This window comes from Tyto alba, unplaced genomic scaffold (genome assembly GCF_018691265.1).
Source record: "Tyto alba isolate M040663 unplaced genomic scaffold, T.alba_DEE_v4.0 Super-Scaffold_44, whole genome shotgun sequence".
In the NCBI taxonomy this organism is placed as follows: Eukaryota; Metazoa; Chordata; class Aves; order Strigiformes; family Tytonidae; genus Tyto; species Tyto alba.
This window is the reverse complement of record NW_024881320.1, coordinates 3,984,531-4,006,333: the sequence shown is the minus strand read 5'-3', so window position 1 is coordinate 4,006,333 and position 21,803 is coordinate 3,984,531. Positions and strand designations below refer to the sequence as shown.

Below are 21,803 nucleotides of genomic sequence, written 5' to 3'. Positions count from 1 at the left end.
CCGTGTTGTGGTTAGCATTAAGGATGATTTGCAAAAGCAGTAAGATCTGATGGTTTAAAAATGCTACATCACTCTGTATGTGGGATGTGGAATGGTAGAAGGGAAGAAATAACACCAGCCCAAAATGTGCTGAATAATGAACTGAAAATGGTTATTGATTATCTGTGCACTTTCATTATCCTGCTGCAATGCGAGAGCAGCTAGTGATTCTTTTTTCTTTATTAAAAAAAACCCTCAAAACTTTAAAAGGCACTTATGAAATATTTAGTGTAATTATTTCCAAGATCAAAACTCCAAAGAAATTACACAGTCACAGAAAGGTTGTTAATCTGTTGGTGTTATGGATGAAAGACACAAAAGAAACATTAAACATTTACTGCTCTTGTGCAAAATGGCCTCTTACTTTCAGTCTCAACTGCAACATTATTCATCAGCCTTCTCTGCTGTTGTGTTTGTCTTGCTTCCCATGCAAGAATTTTAGATGTCATTACAACTTTCTTCTGATGGAGTAGGACTTAGTTTCTCTATCCCTCTTTTGTCTTTAGGCAAGGCAAATCTCAGCCTAATGAAACCAGTGTGAAGTATTATGATGCTATAACACTGACTATGCAATCATACAGTGTCTCCCTCCATGAAATAGTCTTTTAAACCAGCTATGAATGTTCATTCCCTTTTCCACATGATATTTGCATAAGTGAGGTAATAAAATGTTATTTCCATCTAGACTGTAACTACTGAAAAAGTAGAGTAGCTGTTGATGTCTCCATTGAGTTTGAGTAGGGAAGTGCTGAGGAGGTGATCCAGAGTAGTATATCCAATGTTGACTCAAATCCCACAATAGCATTTTTGTGTCTCAGAAACAGGTTTAGTGAGTCTGCAAGTATTTGGAGATAAAAATTCAAAATAACCTTGAGAAATAGTCTGAAATGGGCTATCATTTGGAAAAGATGAGTGTAAAGGCCCATGAATAAGCTATAAAATGGGGAATGACTGGTGTGGTTACCATTCTGCAGAAGGTGAGATAAGGCTGCAATGGGTTTTGGACTGAGTTGCCATGAACTGCCCTGTCCTATTGTCAAATATTGTGCAGAGGTGCATGAACAAAAGTCATGGGAAAAACATGAAGTTGTCCTTCTTGTTCTTTAGGACTTCTGTGGCTCACACCAGTCTTTAGAGGTGTGGATTGGTGGGAGAAGGGGTGAAAAAGAAAAACAAGGGAGAGAGGCATCATATGTATCTTTGAACATGAAAAAGAGGAATTGCCGAAGAAAATAGTTAATGAACCATTTGCTGCCTCTTCTGAGATTAGCACAAGAAGAGAGGGGCTTGAACTGTAGGGAAGGATAATTGAGGTTAGACAGCAAAAACCTTTGATGTCTGTAAACAATCTGGAGACTCTGAGATTCCTTGTTTCTGCAGCTTGAAGTGTTTTTCTTCATTCCTAATTTTTTCGGTTTAAAAAGATAAATAGTCCTGTTTCCTGAGCAGTTTTTAGCTGTAGGGCCATTTATCTTCAAAGCAAGTCTGAGCATGATAGGGCTGGGCTGGGTTTGTGCTGGGCTGGGTGCCTGAGTGAGCTGATCACCACCGGTTTGCAGAGCTCTTGCACCTCGGCATCACTGCTCTTAAAGTTTCTTACCTTCAAATTCTTATTTTCCTCTTTAGTGACTGGTAAGATTAAAGAGTAGGAGCTCTCATGACTTTCTGCTCTTGTAATGAAACAGAAAAAAATTGAGGGGATTGGGTAGTTTTAATGTAATTTCCAGTTCAGCAACTAATGGAGAGAGAGAAGAGAGATGGTGTGGATGCTGTATTGTGTTAGATAGGTGAGGTCATCTCTTGACACTCGTTCACCCTTGGTCTTTCTTGGGTTTTCTCCCATGCCTCACCACTGCCAGCATTTTTGCTATGAGCTAAGTAAAAAGATTGTTCCACGAGACATTAAGAGCATGGTTGGGTTTGTTGTTGGCTTTTTACAGCTGAATACAAGCGAAGCTTTGACCAACCAGTGGGGACTCTACCAAGTGCACTTCTGCTCACTTTCCTCCTGAATTCCATCAGGAAGAGAGATTGTAGCATCCAGAGATGTGAAGTGTAAATGCAATAGCCTCCCAGGGAGGCTACCTTGGAAATTAGATACGTTTGCTTTGGGTTTTTTTAAACTCGGCCAGCATCCGATCTCCTTGCCACTGCTGCCCATGGAGTGTGCAGGCTTCTGCGTGGCAGCAGCCTTCAGCTGTTGGAAGTGCCACAAATGAAAAGGTAAATACTGTCCATTGCTGTATGCCCGTAGTGTTGCATAGATTTTTCTTTACGGTAGTTTACCCAGCCGCCAGCAACTTTCAGTCTATTTTCAATCTGTTTCCAGCCAATACACTGCACTTACCGCATTCTCAATGCTGCTTTTATTTTTGTTTCCCTGTGTGTGTATATATATGTATGCCTATATATAAAATATATATTACACATCTATATGTATTTATACATGTGTGTGTAAAGTCTGCCTATTTTTAACATACAATGCTGAGAGGCTTGGACCAAGATCAGCCTGTTAAAAGCAGGGTCTGCCCAGTTGCTGTAGCTCAGCTGAACAAGCGCCTGGCTCTGCGGCGAGGCCACAGGACGCTGGGTTTTGTGTCTGCTATGTTCGTGCAGTCTACTTGGAAACTTTTAACCTTTAATTTCAGATGTGTTCTTTTTAATATTCAGTTTTATCCCCAGCATCAGCAAAAGGATTAGAGAGGCTGGTTTGTCTTTCCCTCTGAACTCATCTGTGACTTCAGTGTGCATATTAGTTCTTCTAATGGCTTCTTTATTAGTTCATTATTGCATAACCTCCAGGCATGGCAGGACTTGAAACGTTAATTTTCCAACCAAAGTTCAGCTGGCAGACTTCACCTGGTCCCCTTGAAGTCACCACGTGAATAAAGCGGGCTGGCTTGCTTTGTGCCACAGCGTCACTTATAAAGCAGAAGGAAGGAAGGAAAGTTTTCCTCTCCCCAGATGTTATAGGAGTAATAGGAATGGAAACTATGAAGAAACAGTACAATATTCTGAAATATTTAAGGAGAAAAGGTGGTGTGTGTGTTTGTCTGTGCATGCTTTGGTGTGGTGTTACTTTTGTTTTTTTCTTCTTCCCTTTTTCCCTCTCGTTGCTTCAAGCTAGTATTTGGCTGCCCAATGAACTGTAACAAGATTTAATAGCTCCAATGCAGCTATATTGCATTTGGACCGATTCCATCCTTCTGTTGTAATAAACATCTGCTTTACAATGAGCTCTTAAATTCTATAAGTGACGTCAAATGGTATCTAATAATGGAAAAAGATCAAGTACTGTAAATGCAACTTGTTCACTCTGTGTCTGTCTTACCAAGCAGTGTTTTATCCTCAGCCCATTGCAGCGCTGTCTGGGTTTGAGATATCTTTTGAGTTACTCTGAGGTTTACACCTGAGGGAAGTTGTTTTCCATGCGTGCTTGCATTTTCCTCTTCCTCTTCCCCCCCCGCTTCCTTTTTCTCTGTGTTGTAGGCTGTGGCCAGACCCGACAGAAGCAGGCACAGGGAGCTCCCCCAGCTCGGCTGCCAGCCTCGGCCATCCGCTGCAGCTACTCAGTGCTGGCAGGACTGTGTTGTGGTTTTGCAATGTGGGGAAATGTTCATTAGCTGCTGATTCACTGTCAGATGTGATCTAAGCTCAGTTGTAAAACTTGGATGTGTAAAGCATCTGCATAAAAATTTTCTATTTGAAAAAGATGTAACAGATTAGATGTACGATTAAGATGTATGATTACAAAGAACATTACTTACACAGTAGCCTTTAAGCAGTGAGTGTGTGAACTGTGCACTTTTAAGGAGCTTTAACTTTTGATTACTTTTTTTTTTCCCCCCAAGGCCTAATGAGTTTTTAAATCCGCTTAGCTGTCAGTCACCCGCACTACAAAAACTGAAAATGGGTGATTTTTAAAAAGCTCATTCTGTCTCTTCAGTTTGTCACACACATGTGTGTGAGAGAGAGTTTTGAATGTAGTGTTGAGTGTTATGGCAAATAATAGTAGTCATAAAGCTACTAAATAGAAATGTTGGAGTTTCTTAACCTCTTGATGTGAACATTGCTTGAAACAATCCCACTGAAGAGATCACTTTGATGGGATTGGGAGAAGAGGGAAGAAAAGGGAATGGTAAAATATAGGTGCTCTTTATTCATCTGCTTGGAAAACCCTTGTAAATTGTGTTTTCCCTTTGACCTTTACATAGCAGTAGTCATTCACGTGGACAGAGAAGACAGTTGTGCTCCAGCCGATATCGTGCTAAGCATCATGCATTCACAAAACACAAAGTTCCTCTCTGTCCTGCGGTGCTCTCTGATGAGATGGCAGTGGGACGTGGGCAGGACAGTGATGAGGCCGCAGTGGTCTGTGGGTTGGATAGTAGGCTGTGTGTGCTGCTGCCCTTGCCAAGGGCCAGGTAGGCAAGGCTGGCAAGCAAGGGCTGAGGGGATTTGCTAATGATGTTTTGCAGATGCTGATGGAGATCTCCTTAAAGGCAGGAACACTGTGGACAAATGGGAACAGAGTGACAGATAAAGGGAATGGTCTTCACAGCAGTGGTATTCTGGACAGATAAAGCTAAGCAAGACTGCTTTTGAGCCAGGAGGGAGAGTGCCGCATTAATCAAGGTGTGAATGTTGAGGCTGCCATTAAAAAAATGCTGACTTAGCTACTAGGAGTCCATTTCATATTATGCCATTTCTTCTAACGGCATAAATAAATCCAATTGTGATATGTATGCAGTGCTTCCAGTCATGGGAGGGCACTGTATCCTCCTTGAGGGAACTCTAAGCAGAAGAGAGAAGGTGGCCAGGCTGCTAAGCCTGGTGTGGCTTCCCAAGTCCAAGTGTCCGATACACTTGGGATCAACACTAATCTCTTTGATATTGCTTCCTTCAAGGAGGCCTCTTCATGGGGGATAAAGGAGATATAAAGAACCTAAAGAAAATATTTAGGGAGGTAGGTGAGGTCTCCAGGTAATGCTTTTGCTCATCATTTTGCCGTTACATGTTTGGCTTGGTTTTCTTACAGTTGTTAATGATTTTTTGTTTCTCAGTGATGTGAAAATATTGCAAGGGAAATTATTCAATAGCTGAGTCAAGGGTATTGATCTGTAGCTCACGACTATGATCTTTCATAGGGGAGATTTTTCTCATCTTCAAAAGGCAGCAGAGCCCTGAACAGACAGTGGTTGATTAGAATGTGAGACCTGGGGCTGGTACCTGCCTCTGCTACTGGCTGCTGTGTGACCCTCCGTGATGGGTTTTTCCTTCCTAGGGTGAGTCTTTTAGCTTTATAATAGTGTAAAATGAACTTCTTGTGTAAGGCTAGAAAAAACTCCCACTAGTTACTCTCTTTGTCTAGGGTTTTTTCTTCCTTGTTAAAAAGGAGAAATAGCAGCCCTGGCATGGGGTGGGTTGTTGCTGCCATGGCATAATTCATTCCAGCCCCAAAAAGCCTGTGCTAAGCACCCTGGATATGGAAAACATGAGCTTGTCAAAAATTATTTTGTAGCCTGAACCCACTGGTGTGAGTAGTTCTCCTGCACTGGACCCAAGCAACATGTTGAGGAGCCAGGATTTTTGTTGTAATACTCAGTTTCCCTTACCTTCAGGGCCAGCCTGTGAAGACTGGCCAGGGTTTGGCCTCCAGGACTCCAGTAGCACAGTTTAAACACCCTTCACGCACTAACTCTTATTCCTTAATTACAAGCTGTCAGTTGTCATCAATCCTCTACTACCTCATTTAGTAACAGGAAGGATAGTCGTGATGGTCCCCAAGCGACAACCCCAAACACCAAGTTCACAGGCTAAATGGAGAGATTTTGCTGAATCTCTCCATCTGTTCAGCTTCTGCAGATCCCGATAGTCCCACCCCCCAGTTTAAAGAAAGGGCACTTTCTTAAAAAGTTTGGTTTTGTTGCGAGGGAAGCCGTTAAAATCAGAAGTAAATTCAGCTCATTGTGCATTAGCCTTCAGGCAGCCTGAAGCAATAGCTCAGAGGTGGACCTGACTCATCGCAGCAGGATATTGACTCTGGAGCGTAATTATGATGCTTTGAGAACCTGATTTTAAAATAATTGAGGTATAAAATTATGCGCCTGGCTTTCACAGTTACTACAGCTCTGTGTATAAATTGAATAACGGCCTGTACAAATGTGCCACTTGGCTAGAGCAGAAACAGCAGTGAGTCTGGAAATGTCCTGCGTCACCATTGTTTTCCTCTTGCTGAGAGAAGCCGGCTGCAAGCTGAGTTTTGCAAACAGCCTTGGGCTGCCACTGGTCCCAGTTGTGTGGCTGCGGGGGTTTGGCAAACCTGTAAAAAGTCCATCTTGGTGCTCAGCAGCTGGACAGCCAAAGTCCAGCCTGCTGTCAAAACGCTGGCTGCTTGCTAATCCCAGCACGTTGAGCATCTCCGTTCAAACACCTCTGGCTGCTTGTAGCAACGGGCTGGATGCGGGTAAGTGCCAGGGACACAGCTGGTGTTTTGACACCCATTTTCCAAAGCTGTGTCGTGGCTCCCTTTGCTTCCAGAAGGACTTTCTCTTCCCCCTGTAGCAGCCATCATGTTGGCAGACAAACATCTGTGTTTTGTTTGAACAATACAGTAAGTGGTCTTGGTGAGCTTTGATTCTCTACGAAGTTCCAAGACTTTGGAAGGAAGCCACTGTCCTCAGTGAGTTGTCTGAAAGAGTGATTTTGTCACCTCTGTCCCACCTGACATGGTGTTCCCCAAGATCTGAATCTGGTAAAACCCCGTGTTTATTTTTTATGGTTTGCCGCTTGGGCTTCACTGCTCTTAGAAGGGTAAGGGCAGGTTATTTTCAGCTCAAAGGCAGCCCAAGCTGCAAACTTACCTTCATATTTTTTTTTTTAAAGCAATCTAATTTTATAAAAGAAAAAAAAGTCAGGTTTGTTCTCTTTGTGCTTCCTTCAGGATCAGGCTGCTGATCCCAGGTGCCTTTTCCTGCTGGCCCCCTCAGTTTGAGGTTGCAATTTGGTTCTTGCTATTGCCCAGTGTGTTTTCAGGGGCTGTTTTCTACCCAGCTTTCAGGGACTGGTTGCAGCAGCTGGAGCGGGCAGTTGCCAGAGGAGTTTTTGGGAACATCGCCTTTCCAACGGGCACATCACTAGGACCTGCTGCTGCCTGGAGACCCACAGGCTGAGCCAAAGCACTGCTTTTAAACACTGACCGTAGGGAAGTAGAAACCTGAACCGGGAACTTTGCAGCGAAACCTCAGTTCTTGTAAAAACCAAGCAGGAACCTGGACTGGGAGCCGCTGCTGTGGCCAGACATGCTCCTCACGCCAGGTACTTCGAGACTGCTGCTGTGCCTGCTTGGGGCCGAAGCGGTTGGGTTTTTTAGTCTGTAACAAAGTAAACCCTCTTGTGTCTTGGCCATCTGAATTCTTACCTGCCTGGCACTTCATTATAAACACATTTTTTCCATCTTGGTACTGGTTTCCTGCCATTTTATTGCTTTTAAGGTTCTATTTTTTGTTTTATTCATCTCTTCCAATCGATAGAAATATCCTGTTTTTAGCAAGCAGCAAAGGCAGACATGACTGATGTCCTTGTGATGGGAGCAAAATCTCTTTCAGAGCATTTGGGGAACAGGGAGGAGGGGGGGAAGCTTTTAAATCTAATTTTCAAAGATCTCTAAACCGTAACTAACTGCTCAAGACATGCAGCTGAGTCTCCCACTGCCATTAGCTCCAAGATTTGGTATCGTTGCATTATACCAATGCAGATTTGGGGCTAGTGTTTGAGATCCGTCCTCTGGTGGTTACTGTTGTTCTTTGCCATGACATTAATTAAAACCCACCTGCTGAGATTATCTCCACCTGTTCAGAAGGATTAGTGTGATGGAGGAAATCCTGCATGTGTGTATGTATGAACACACTTCTGTGCATAGGCATGGCAGTCAGGAAGCACAGTCTTCCCAGAATTGTTCTCTACAGGGTTTGCCATGGCAAAGATTATTTTTTTCATATTCTTCACTGCCCCCCACCCCAATAACTCTGACAGCAATAAAATGAAATAGAGGATTGAATTTGAAAATAAATTGTTTGGATGGTTGCTCTGTGACCATGGGCTTGTGTTTTAACCTCTAAACCTTGTAGAAGGTTGGTGAAGTGCTGTGCAAATACCAAGTAGCGCTGAGGCCTGTTGATAGTGGTGTGATTTCTCAGTTCCCAGACCACAGTATAATCCACTAGATAAGTCAGTTGTTTTTATTCTGTTCCCACCCCCCCACCCCCAGGTGTAGCATTTGGGGCTTTTTTCACTCCAGCAGCTGTATCTGAAGTCTTCCAATAAGTAGGCACAGCAGAAAGGTTGATTTTGGTGATGAGAAGGAACCAGACAAGTGTTTAGTATGCTGGGAGAGCGGTCGTCAGATCCTCCTGAGGCTGATTTGGCCTGATAGCAGACAGCTTCACTTATTGTGTCCTCTCTTCCTCACCAATCTTCTCACCCCGCCATTCCTTACATGATTTTATTGTCTTTATCCACCGCCTATAAGGAGTCTTAAGAATATTTGAAAAGTTACCGCTTTAACCCTTGGTGTAGTAAATGCTGTATTCCGTGTACTCTTAAGTAATAATTCTATTAAATTGCCATGAGGTGGGATATGATGGGATTTTTTTTTATGTTGCAGTTTGATCGTTGGCTGTGTTCTTATGCAGCAAGAATGTAAAAATGAGTGTGGCATGGACATCAGTGGCAGGAGGGTTTTGCCTGTAGACTACTTTGGATATGAAAGGCAAGGGATCCTACCAAGACAGTAATTCAGAATAAATCAGGAAGAAAAGTACATTTCTACTGTCTTTATTGTTAGAAGCTAAATGACTTTCTTCATCACGGTGTTATTGAGGGCCAAGGAAGCCTAATTATTGCCTTTTCTTGCTGCTGAATGAATGTGAGAGGATAAAACCTGATACCTTTCAGTGGATGCATCTCTGGTGTGTTGCTGACACCAGAGAGATACTTTATTGTCTGGCAACAGAAGGTCTGCCTATTCATTTTGAGCCTTTGTCACATCTCTTCCATGGAGATGCTATTGCATATGAAAGTCTGATTGATATGGTGAGAAAGGTCAGGAGAGTAATAGCTTTGATGATATCCCCTGAAGCAAATAAAAATTCTTCTATAAGATTCTGTTCAATTTGATACTAGGGGTCTGGTAGCACTCCAGGGATTCTTCTCTCTGGTATTAAGTTTATAGCTATTACAAAAATTAATGTTTGCCTGTTGTTTGTTTGTTTTTCTAATAGGATGTTCTACAATAAGAATGGAAAATAACTTCTTTTTTTTTTTTTTTTTTTTTTTTTTTTTTTTTTCCTTTCACTCTGTTTCAGGGATCATCAATGCATTTGCTTGCCATTATTTAAGGAGCCTTTACTAAAAGCTTCTGGATTGTGTTTCTGAGTGGACAAAAGATTTTTGTATTCAAAATGCTCATAAAGGAATATCGCATTCCTCTTCCGATGAGTGTGGAAGAATATCGAATTGCACAGCTGTACATGATACAGGTCAGTAATGTTTCAGCCTGTGTGGATGAGTCCAGGTTAATACAAGGCTTCATGTGAAAGAGTAGAGTATTGCTGCAGAATTAGATATTTTAAATTTGAGGTTTGCTGCATGCTTATAAAGGAGTAGGGGAGGAAGAGGAATAAAAACTTCAGTTTATGACTTGCATCCACTTGTCCATAAATTAGAGAACCTCTGTTTCACCTACCTGGGGAAACAATGGCTCCGGGATAGCCTATTCCTATGGAAAGAAGCACTGAGCCGAAGTGTGTGGGTACCTGCCTGGAAATTATCAAGCTGTAGGGTTTAAGCAGCCACTGCTTCACTGTTGGGCTGTGGTTACTGGTTGTGCCAGTTCCAGCTGCCAACCAAAGGCTTGTGCTCTTTTGTTGGGAAGAAACAGTCTAGTATAAATTGGAGAGGGTAAGTCAAAGGCATAACTTTGAATTGAGAGGGGGGATCTAGAAGTAATATTTCTTTGCTTATATACCACTATGAAACATACTAATCAGTTTAGGCATAAAACTTAGATTATTTTTAATAGGCTTCTGAATACTGATGGGAATTTTTGTTGAATTCCCTGTCTTCAATAAAGCAGTTAATTAAAATGTTGAGTTTTTGTAACTCAAATCCTCTGTGCCCATATTCTCCCAGTGTTTGAAATCCAACCAGGAGTGTTTTTAAAAGGAAATTAATCTGAAGTGTTACTTCATTGTCCCACACTTTAAAGAAAATTTAATTTTGCTTACTCAGCAAAACATACATCTAATATTGAGTTTGCAGTAGAACTCTGCTTTCTGTGGCAGAACAAAGAGGTGCTACAAAAAATTGCTTTGGAATAAAACCTAACATTTATTAAGGAAAAAACCTCAAACCCCCAAGACCAAAGCAAAAGTACAACTCTCCCATTTCTCCCTTGACCATCTAACTGTGATGCTTTAAGGGCTCATGGATTTGGATTTGTCTGTTAAAACAGTGTATGGTGTGTATTTTCCAGTAATAACTGACACAAATGTATCATTTTTGTGTGTTTAACCTAAATGTTAGCATAAATGAGTGAACAGCTGCTTTGGACATTGTTGTAATTATTTTGTTACAACTTTTTCTTCCGAATTTGGCTCAGCTGTTTTGAATAAAGAGGTGGTTGATGAAAGCAGTGTATTAGCTATGCAGAACTTGTCAGGGAACAGCAGAGCGTACAGGAGAATGATCTGATTAAGAAGGAGGAGCCCACCTGATTTAACAGAGGATGAATCATTAACTGGGGAGTGTCTGTGGGGGCCTCTTGTGAGATGTGGAGGACTTGATCAGAGGGCTGAATTTGCTGTTCACTTTCAGAAGATAAAATACTTATTTTTATTTCAGTAATGGAGAACCTGGATTCCACTCTGTTCACTTCACAGTAATTTGACACTTAATGTCAAAGGACATGATAAACCATTAGGGTTTCATGCAAGGGGAAGTTCACTGGCCCAGGAAACTCGTAGAGAAACTACACCTTCAAATTTGCCATCCAGCCCTGCTTCAGACCTGCTCTCATGTTCTAGTGCATAGTGCACAGATATGCAGCAAAGAAAGTTTTCCTCTTAAGATCAGGTGCAATACCTGGTGTCAAGTCAGGTGTCTGATCTCTGTCCACTGATCTGGGGGTAAGCTGGAAATGCTGCATGTAGCCCAAGATCCTGGTGAGCTAGAGAAGTGCATGACAAGCAAGTGACTTTACTGTGTTATGTGTACAAGTACTACAGGAGGAAAAGTTAGCTGTGCTTTTTATTGAAAATACTAGTCTCAGCTCAGATTTAAAAAAAAAAAAAGAAATAAACCCAGAAAACCCACTTAGGGTAGAATGTGGAGTTTATATTCTGTTTCTTAGTGTTTGGTAGCAATCTGCTTCAACTCTTCCTGAAACTGGTGGAAAGATTCCTGCGACTTCAATGGGAGCTTTTCCTAGACCATGATATCAAATGTCCTTTTTCTTCAGTTTGATTTGAAAGTGGAGGTTTTATCTTTGAGACAGGCACTGGGGAGAGAGCAGTGGGGAGCATGACTTCCGTTCTTTTCAGAAAATGAGAAAGTGCTTCATGTCTGTCTTCTTTTTTTTCCTCTGAAATGCGTAAGGAGGCCACAGGAGAAGCAAGTTCTGTATGTTGAACCCCCTTAGGGGAACAAGCTGAGATATCTGTATAAAGCAGCAGCATAGAGGCATTTCTTAGAAATCTGGCTGAAACATAGAACAGAATGATTTAAAGTAGTTCCTAGGGAGAGGAGCAATTCTTAAAAGCAAAAGGTTAATTTCAAAGTCATTTGTTGTGTACAGTATGATGTCATTATTGCTGGAGATACTAGTCAGCCTGGTCCTGTAAGAAGCAGTTTTCCAACAGTCTAAAAAGGAGATGTCACAATTATTCCTCAAATGTTTAGAGAGCTTTAAGAATGTGTTTGAAGTTGATCACTCATTTAACTTCAACCTCATGAGTGAAGATCCCCATTAAACTCCAAACCAGTTGGTAGAAAGTTGCTCTTTTAAGAGCAATCAAATAATTTTCATAGTTTTCAGCATCCTCCAAATGAAAGTTTTCCAAAAGGACCTTCTCACCTGGGGGGTGAAGCAACAACTGGCCCATGCAGTTTCTCTGAGAACCCTTTATGTGGAAGTAATGCCTCAAAGCCATGTGAGCAGGGATGTAAGGTGTAGTACTGCGGTCACCTTTCAAAGATGTTTTCATGGTGGTTTTTGCTTTGCAGTGGAAGGTCCTTTCATGGGAGAACATTCCCTCCTTGTTCTTAGAAATCTTAACAAAAATTTTCATCAGATTTGATGTAAGCAGCATCACGCCCAAGTGACAAAGGATCCTTCCACTAAACTGGGACAGGCTGTACTCATATTTACTATGCTTACTGGATAGGAGAATTAAAATTGTACATTATATAATCTAGCATCTCTGTTGGTTCTCTGCGCCACTTGGCAGGCAAGACATGCAATAAATCATTGTGTGCATGCTCATGTTGCTCTGTAATTCCTCTTAAAGTTCTTCAGGCTGGTGTATAAAGCTGTGAAAACTGGTGTGATTGGTCTGCTGCTTTGATTTTTAATTTTTTTTTTTTTTTTGAGAGTGGGGGAAGGGGAACAACAAGTCTCTTAAGTGTTGCTTTCTGCTAGCTTTTGAAATATTATCTACAGAGACAGTGGTTTCAGAACCTTAAGTAGCACTTAAATTCTTCCATAAATAAGTTAATTTTACATTACAGCAAAGGGCTTAATGTACCCTTGACTTGCTTGAAGCCTAGCAGATCTAAACTGAATTGTTTTTCTCTATTAAATTTTAGACTATCAATATCCATATTTTCATGGGAAACCTCTCACGCAGTGTTGTCAATGTCTTCAGGTTTGGAGCCCTTGCTGCATTAGCCGCAGAGCAGTTAGGTCTTTGCTTTTCCATATGCACAAGGGTTTTTTTGCATCATTGCTGAGTTTTTGTCTCTTTTGCCATCCCAATTAAAACATACTAATTTTTATGTCTGAGCTTGGAACCAGTGGTCTTCCTTCATACTGTGATCTGTTTTTATTCTGGTACGTAAACCAGGCAAAATGTTTCAAAATAGTGAAATAATTATTTGTACCCCTTTTCTAGACAACAGTTTTGCAGTGTAACTTTTTCCTAAAATCTGTACACACATTTAAAAACATGTTTGAGTTCCAAGGGTGAGAGACCTCCCAATAAACTCAACCTTGATAGTTGCCCATAGGACTGGGAGAGCTGCAGTTTGATCTGGGGAAATTCCAGGTTCCTACCCAAACATGAGCAGAAAGCAACTAGAGGTGAGCACTGAAATGAGCTTCATGAAGCACAAACCATTTATGGAGGGGACAACTGTAGGCATCTGTAGGGATTTCTTTCTTCCTGCAGAAATGCTGAACCAAGGACTCTGTCCTGGATGTCTTTAACTCTGCACATCACATCAAAGGCAGGTATAATATTTCTGTCTCTGCGAAGACTTTGAAGCCTGTTGGGCACAAAGGATAGAGCCGCTCTGGTTTATACATTAGATAGATCCTATTAAAGGGTCTCTTAATTCTTACTCTTCTAAGTGTCCTTCATATCTGCATCTCAACACCTATCCCTTCCTGTAATACTTGCTTCCTTTTCTTGTGTGTTTAGGGAACCTGCCTTTCTGTATGCCTCCCCCTTGCCCCAGAAACAATGCACATTTTAATGTTACATCTCTATCTCATAAAAGCCTGTATTCCAAGATCTGAATGCGATCATCCAAAAGATCAGTATGTTATTAACCAAAGGTCAGTCCATTTATCATCTTAATACCATTCATTGCTGTGGTTCCATATGCCATGAGATTCTGAGACTGCTGCCCTTCTGACCCTTAGGTAAGACAAGAGAATTCCTCTTGTTATTAAATCTTATTTTTATATTGGTGTACATAGCTTACTTTCTCTGCTGTAAACAAGTCCAGTCCTCATTTTCTCCATGCAGTTTCCTCTGAGTACTTGTGACCTTCCTCCAAAGATAGCGTACTTTAATAATACTCTTCTGATCCTAGTGATTGCCTTTTGAGGATGAGACTTATTTTAAGATGCTGCATCATCCTTATGAGCTAATAACATTAACACGTTGTCATTCAGCACTTTGAGGGTCCGCGACTGGGAAAGGACTCCTGTTTGAGACAATCTATTAAAGTTGACCCAACTGCTCAGTGCTATCTGCTGAACTCGGGCAGGATCCTGGGAATCAAGGGCACTTCTCATCTTTTAACATGAGCCTCTCTTCTATAGTCCCTCAGGACTTTGCATTTATTGCCTTTCCTGAAAAATCAGAGCATGTTTCCAGGCATCTGCAGTGTGCTGTACTCGCCTGTCGTGACTGCTGATGGAGTATCCTGAGCCACTTCCCTCCTTTCCGAAGGATCATGATTTGTCTGTCATGTCAGTCTCCGGACCCCTGCACTGTCCTGTTTTCTCCTTTGTTTGTGTGTAGCTCTCAGATAGCACCTTTGAGACTAGACTTAAAAAACATGCTTGGTGGTGGTAGTTCTTGAGGCCGTGTCCTGATATCTAGGTGTTAAAGTCACGTCCCTTAAACTGTTAACTACACTTGGCAATTGCCAGCAGGCTCAGCAGATGGTGAAAGATTGATTGAGTGGGGGAAAACAAACTAACCCTTCATCTCTGGACACTGAAGAACTGGATGGCTGATTATTTTTGTTTTGTTTGCAGATGCCTTGGCCATCTGGACAGATAGACATATATGCTTTAATTTTAAAAGCAGGTGACACTGCTGACAGCTCCAGAGACCCTGGAAGGTTCACAAGTCTAAAAGCAAAAGCCTGGTTGGAAGCTTTTCTGCCAATTTCTGTGCTTCAGCATTAAAAACCTGTGACTTCGATGTTCTCTCTTCTTCCTCTGGTTTTCATAACGTTTTCTTTGTGATCATGAGGGCTTGCATCCTTCTGAAAGAGGAGAATAACACACTCGCAGTTGCTTAGCCTTGAGAACAAGGGCAGTACAGGTATGTTCAGTGCTAGCAGACTTGTGGTCTAATTTGCACAGGTGACAGTGACACCCATATGGATTATCATTTTGGGAAAACATACAGAAGCAGCAAACATCTTTTCTGCATTTACTTTTTTTCTTGTGTTGTAGTCATTATCCTGGAACAGTTCTTAAACTGGCTGTTATTCTATACGTGGTGAAAAAAAGATTGATTTTAGAGTAATGAACTATGTTGCTTTGACAGTTCACACATGCTTTCTTTGTATAACGAAACTGAGTGAAGCTGAGATAAGGTTATAACACAGAAATTATTTTTAAACAATCAGATTTGTACTGATTTTAATACAGGATGCAGTGCTGATAAGCCTACTGAGCTTGTGGCTGTCAAAAACTTTCTCCTTATCTATTTTTTTATTCTTATGAAAGAAAATTTCTGACATGTGGACAGAATCTTGATTCTTGACCCAAATTAGGTTCTCACTTTTTCAAATACCTGAGGGCAAGTAGTGAATTAAGTAGTGGGAAAACTCTGGGAATTTCTTTAAGCCAGTCCTCCAGTATTGTAGCATACAGCCTATTGTTAGTGAATAATTGCACCAGGTTCCTAAAATCTAAGGGATGTAGTCAGAGGATCAGAATTGATCCAAAACACCCTGAGTTGAAATTTTGTCTCTGACTCATAATAATGGGCAACTTGCTTTACCTCCCTTTAAACTAGGGATAGTAGTTCTCACAGTGTCTGTGAAATAGTTAATGCAGTGAAAAATCCACTTAAAGACAGGGAATGAAATACTCGAGGTAAGATGGAATACTAAGTAGTAGACATTTTGAAAGATGGAGAATAAGGGGTAAACAAGTTTGAGGTATCTCCATAATAAAGTGATTCCTAATTCATATGCCTCTGGCACATCCAGCCCTGGCTCCGTAGGAGTGTGACTGGGTGTCTTTGTAAGGCGAAGTGATTAATGAGTGGCCATGAGAATGGTTCTCTTAATGCTGTAAATTATTTATAGTCCTGCACAATTGATTGTCCCCAAAATATCCTGGTTTTGTACAAACAGCTTCATTAATATCTAGACTTGATTTTAAATAATGCAGTGCATACAATATTTGTACAAATTGATGCTGTGCATATTTCTGCTCTGTCTTGAGAGAGTCTGCTGCTGACAGTCTGTCCTGCCTTTAACTTTTAGGGGATTTTTTAGGAATGTGTTTTACATTGCAAGAAAACCAGCCAAGAATGATGGTGCTGCAGATGTGGTGCAGGTAACCTGCACCTGCTTGGGTGAGACCGGTCCCTTCTTCGGCCTTCTGCACGCTCAGCTTTGCCCTGCTTCTGCTGGCAGGCAGTCTTGCAGGACTTGGTGCAGGAAACCCAGAGAGAAGAGGTTCTTGCAGCCTGGGTGCAATGCAAAGGGCTGTGACTCCCACCTCAGACAGCTCTCAGGAGAGTGAAGGGGTGTCAGGAAGAGACCTGGGATCTCCTAGACACTAATGTACCTCCTGTCAGAAAGCAGATCTGCATGTGCTTCTCTCTGCCAGGAATACCCCTCATGGGTGACATCATCTTTCTCCTTGTGTGTTTAATATCTCCTTGGAGGCAGCATTACACAGTGATTGAAACACAGGACAAAAGGCCAGCAATTCCTGTGTGATAGTTCCAATTCTTGCTTGGTAAACTTGAGGGAAGAGCCCCATAATATCCCTGCTACAGGCAGGGGGGTGATAAGATGGCAGCTCCCTTCAGAGATGGGAAGTGCCCAAAGGGGAACCCTCCTGGAAATGCAGTTGTGCGGCACAGTTGGGAAGATGGATGCTAACTACTTTATGGTTACACTCAAAATCATCTACCTAATAAGCTAGTGTGTTTGGATATCCCAAATGAAACCAGACTATCTTGAGGAGGAAGTGAAAGAGGCATTTGGCTGTCCTGATGGCTCTGAGCATACCCCCAGCTGCGGAGGACAGCCCCACTCTTGCTGAGACCAAGTCACTGCTGTGATTTCTGATCTGCCAGGAGGATGCATCACTTCCAAACCCAGTGCTGGGAAGGGATGTGAAGGTGATTTGCTAATTGGTTAAGTGAATGGAGCTGAAGGAGACTGTGCTTATTGCCAGCAAAGTCTTAGGTCTCTGTGAAGTGTCTCTATATTGACAGAGTTGTCCTCTTTGGCCTTCTAATACAGCAGCCTAGAAAGTGCCAGTCTTTTCATGGCATTATGACTAGGTTTCTGCTAGGATGAGGAATCTTCTGATTTCCTTCCTCACAAACACACACACTTTACAATTCTCTCTCTCATTTTAGGACTCGTTTTGTTTGTTTTTGACTGGATGGTAGGAACACTTAAAGCCAGGTTTTATGTTAATCTGGTGAAGCACTGGTGTTTGGGGAAAGGGGTATTGCCTAGATGGAATGAAGCACTGCACATTGATCAAACCTAGAAGGAGGATGTTTAAAACAGGTGCTCTTCTGCCTTTATTAATAAAGCCATTGATGAGGAGCAGATTTCTTTCCTCTCTCCCCAGGGTTTCAGGTCATTCCTATGTGTACAATGAAATGAGGCTTGGAGTCAAAGTGCTATTGTAAAGCCTTATGTTCTGATCATTATCTTAACTCAAACTAGCCTTCCTTTGCTAAATAAGTATTGAGGCTGGCCCTTCGTGTATTTTTTTATTTTTTTAACAGCACTAATTGGATTAAAATAGTTGTCATGCGTGAAGGATGCATGTTAGAGCACAAAGGGCACACGGAAGCCTCAGCTGTGGGCACCATGGTTACTGGTGACATCACTTGGTTTGCTGTTAACAGCAATGATTTGTGTGCAGTGCTGAAGCCTGAATGAAGATGGCCTAAACCAAACCCAGTGGATTGCTGATACAGTCCCATTGCCATGGGAACAGATGTTGCAGTTTAAGGTTGGGTATATTCATAATGTGGTGTGTGTGGTGTAAACAAAAACATGGTCCTGTGGTGTCCACAACTTCTGAAAGGACAGGAATAGTGTTACTGGAGAGAGGGTGAAATCCCAGTGCAGTTGAACTTGGTTTCCCATCAAGATAGTGCCAATTTAGCTGAGCGCAATGAGATATAGTAACCTTTGCCTTTGAGTAACAAGAACAAAACTCACAAGTCCCTTTCTGTCCTCCAGCAGTTTTGTTGTTGAAGGACTATCAGTCTGACTTGATGTGTATTGTTTCTGATTTGTACCTTAGAAAGTTCAGGCTCAAAAGTACTATTAAAACCTATCCCTGGGGTAACAGGGTTCCTAGGTCCTGCCTGCCTTTAGTATTATCTTTCCAATATAACCATTAAGACCATGTTCAACTCCTGCAAAACAGCAGCAGAGAAGTTTTCCTGTCTTACCCATTTGAGGACTGTTTTGCTGTATTTTAGTAAAGATTACTACTCAAGACGACTGCCACATCAGGGATGGGATGCTGAAATGGGGCTTGAAAGATCTGGGTAATAGACACAGCCCTGACAGCAACTCTGTGTCTTCACATTACTTTCTCCCTCTTCAAAATGGTGCTGTCTTGTTGATTCCATCATCGTTAATGTGAGAGGACTCAGCTATTCTTACTGTGACACAAAAGCCTTTGACAGCAAGAAGTTGTGTGTGCTGTTCTACTTCAGCACTCTACTACATTAGTAACAGTAAGGGTGATTTTTATTTTTAATTTAATTAATGTAACTTCCCGTTTGCTCCTAGAACACGTTATGCACTGGTAAAATTATGTTGGTTTTGATCTGATCAGAAGTTCTTCATGTCTTCTGTGAGAGTGGAATAGTATCATCTTCTCTGCTCCCTTTCACACTGAAAAAAGCTTTTTGCTCAGGTATCACCCTGACTATGGTGATATGGTATTGAGTGCTTCAGCTCTTTGACACACACATGTTGAAAAGAAAAAAAAAAAAAAAAACAAGAACAACAGCTTGAAAAGTATGACTCTACTGTGCTTTAAGGGTAAACCAACATTTTGTTTTCATAGTCAAAAGACCTGATTTTTGATTACCTGCAGTAAGTACTGACCATGAACGGTGCCTGGTCTATCAGATATCTGTATCAGCAGGCAGAAGGTTGCCAGTGGTGAAAGCAGATTGCTTGTAATGAATTAGATGTCAGCTCAAATGCTCAGAAAGGAGTGGTTAACAGAACACAGAGCTGAGTCATACCGCAGCAAGAGACAGCTGAAGATAGAACAGGTACACCCATGTGCATGTACATCGTCACTGTACGTGTTACCCATGTACAAAAACCCTGTGCTGGGAATATATGTTAAGAATAAACCATGAATTCATTTCAGGACCTTTTGGTATTTTCCAGTAACTCTATCATTGGCTTTCTGGTTTTAAGTGCTGTTTAATTGTGGCTTGCAGCAGCTATGGCTGAAACTGTGCATCTGTTGTCATGCTGGTTTATTTGTGGTGTTTGAATGTTAGTATCCCCACAGTAAGCCCAGATACATGGCTGAGGCTTATTGCACATACGATGTGCAGCGCCCCAGTCATGGTCTAACTGGTACCTTCTTAATACATGCAGCTTCTGCTCTTGCACAGTGCCTGCAGGTAGGAGATGATGATGGCTTGTAGGCAGCTGCCTGGAGCATGTTGAGGAAGGCAGTTGATGATGGGAAGAAAGCAACGATTTGGAAAATCAATTAGAAGAGTGAAACCTCTGTCAGCTTAAATAATATCCAACTGGAGATAGTTGGGAATATTTTCCCCTTACTGTATGGAAGAGATTGAAATCAAGTAGTTTATTCCTCTCCCAGTGTAAATTTTGTTACTCAGCCCTTTACATCTCAGGTGCCTTTGTGATTCCTTTCTAAAACTGAACAGGAAAAAAAAATAAATTAAAAAGTAGGTCTGATTAGTGAAACCAGGTCTTAAAAGCTATCCAATGATGGCAGGAGTCATCCATCCCAAGCAGCTTCAGGCATTTTTTTGTCTGGTGGATTGCGTGAGGCAATTTAGGCTTCCTCTGGTTCCCAAAGGACAGGTCTGTTTCTGGGGACTTAATTGGCATTTGTGGTAGCCTTAGCATCCAAAACAATAAAAAATAGTAATTGGCTATAGAGAATGTTTCCTTAGCCTCCCTTGCCACAACAGTATGAGCAACTATGTTAGCAGGATCCTCTGGGGATATTTGCTGTCATGTTCTTGTTCAGTGGTTACATAGATGACTTTGCTGTCTGTTTGTTAACTGAAACCATCAACCAGCTGTAAACTTCTTGTATCTATATCTGTGTCTAAATGGGATAAAAAAATCCCAAGACTTCAGTGTTATTTTAATAGATTGTCCCAAAAGAATTTGTCTCGACTATCAAAATACCCTGTTGCCAAGTGGGAGCTGGAGGGAAAAAAAGACACAAAAAAATCTTCTGGTTATTTTTTCCAGACAATGATTTGTGTCTTCATTATTCATGGACAATAGGTCTACCAAGCACAGTGCTGTCAGTCTTTTTAATTTGAATAATTTCAAATCAGAACTCTAATGGGTCATCGAAGTAGGCCACTGGTACTGTGTAAATGCATTGCTGTAATGCAACAAGAAACTTCGTGATGATAAAGCACATCAACCTTTTGTAATTTCTATCTAACTTATTTAGATTGAGGGGTTGTGTGGGAAACAATAATGGGGGGGTAAAAAAGGTAAGATTGTAGCTATAATCTATTTTCAAAAGCTAGAACAATACCTGGATTGCCTACTGTCACCATACAACCTACTCTGTACTGTTCTCTGCAGTACTATTGCAGTGCTCAAAGGAGTAAGTTACAATTAAAAAAAAACTTTAGGAGAAACTAAACCACTAAGCCGTTTGCAGTGGCGTTGTAGGCTTTGCAGAGATTCTCTGTGTATGCACCTGAGCCTGTGTGCAGCCTGTGCTTTATGCTGGGGCTGAAACATGAGGAGAAAGACTCCACTGGTTTAGGATAATATTCTTCTCAGTGTTGTTCTGAGCAATACTGTGTTGGCTGATGGGGTTGTTTTTTCTTCTAATTCACGAAAAGCAAAACACTACAAGGCAAGTTTAATTTCCACAGTCTGTCTTCTGTGTATCTCCAACTGATATGATAAGGCACATCTTATCTGTTTTATCCAGCATTATGCATTCTTGTTCTGTGAATGCCGTTCCTCCAGCTGTAGTGAGACTTCTCAAGTGGTGGGGGTTTCTTTTGCCATCAGCCATCATTCCTTCACTGAGGTGTACCCTGCTACAAAACCACAAAAGTTGCATTTAGTCACCTGGTCCCACTCAGCTGTGCCAGGTTAAGTTTGGTGGACTAAGGCTTTGCAAGATGTGCTCTGTGTTGTTAGCTGGTAGGAAGGCAAGTTTCTGACAGGGAAAGGGGATGGAAGATCTGAGAACTAATAGCCTGTCTTTGCTTGTGGAAGGCTTTGTTTACAGTTGCTTGTCTCCTGTTGTGAAGGGCAGATGGTAAATGGGGTTAGACTAGCCCAGTGTTTAGATGACATTCATGGGAATTATTAATCTATGATTGTTATGGCGAGGTCATGTGCTGTGTCCCATGCTACGCTGCTGTGCCAAGAGATTTATTTTAATAGAAGCCTTTAAGTAACTGGCATTCTTGCTAATCATGGTGCATCTGCTTCTCTAGGTTCCCTGTTATGAGTAATTTAATGCTATTACTTTAGCTAGGAGGGATCTGTGTCACCATCTGTCCTGGAAAGCTATTGATGGGGCTGTGCAGAACATG

The 21,803-nt window shown here is 41.6% G+C and overlaps 1 protein-coding gene across 7 annotated transcripts in view; it reads left to right on the top strand.

The window, feature by feature from the left end:
- Positions 1 to 21,803, top strand: part of PITPNM2 (phosphatidylinositol transfer protein membrane associated 2) — a 140,722-nt gene that overhangs the window by 59,966 nt on the left and 58,953 nt on the right. For all 7 annotated transcript variants that reach the window (XM_042805440.1, XM_042805441.1, XM_042805447.1 and 4 more), the window contains exon 3: positions 9,405 to 9,578. In XM_042805440.1, the coding sequence (XP_042661374.1) occupies positions 9,501 to 9,578 (78 nt within the window). In that variant the 5' untranslated portion in view covers positions 9,405 to 9,500. The remainder of the gene's footprint in view (positions 1 to 9,404; positions 9,579 to 21,803) is intronic.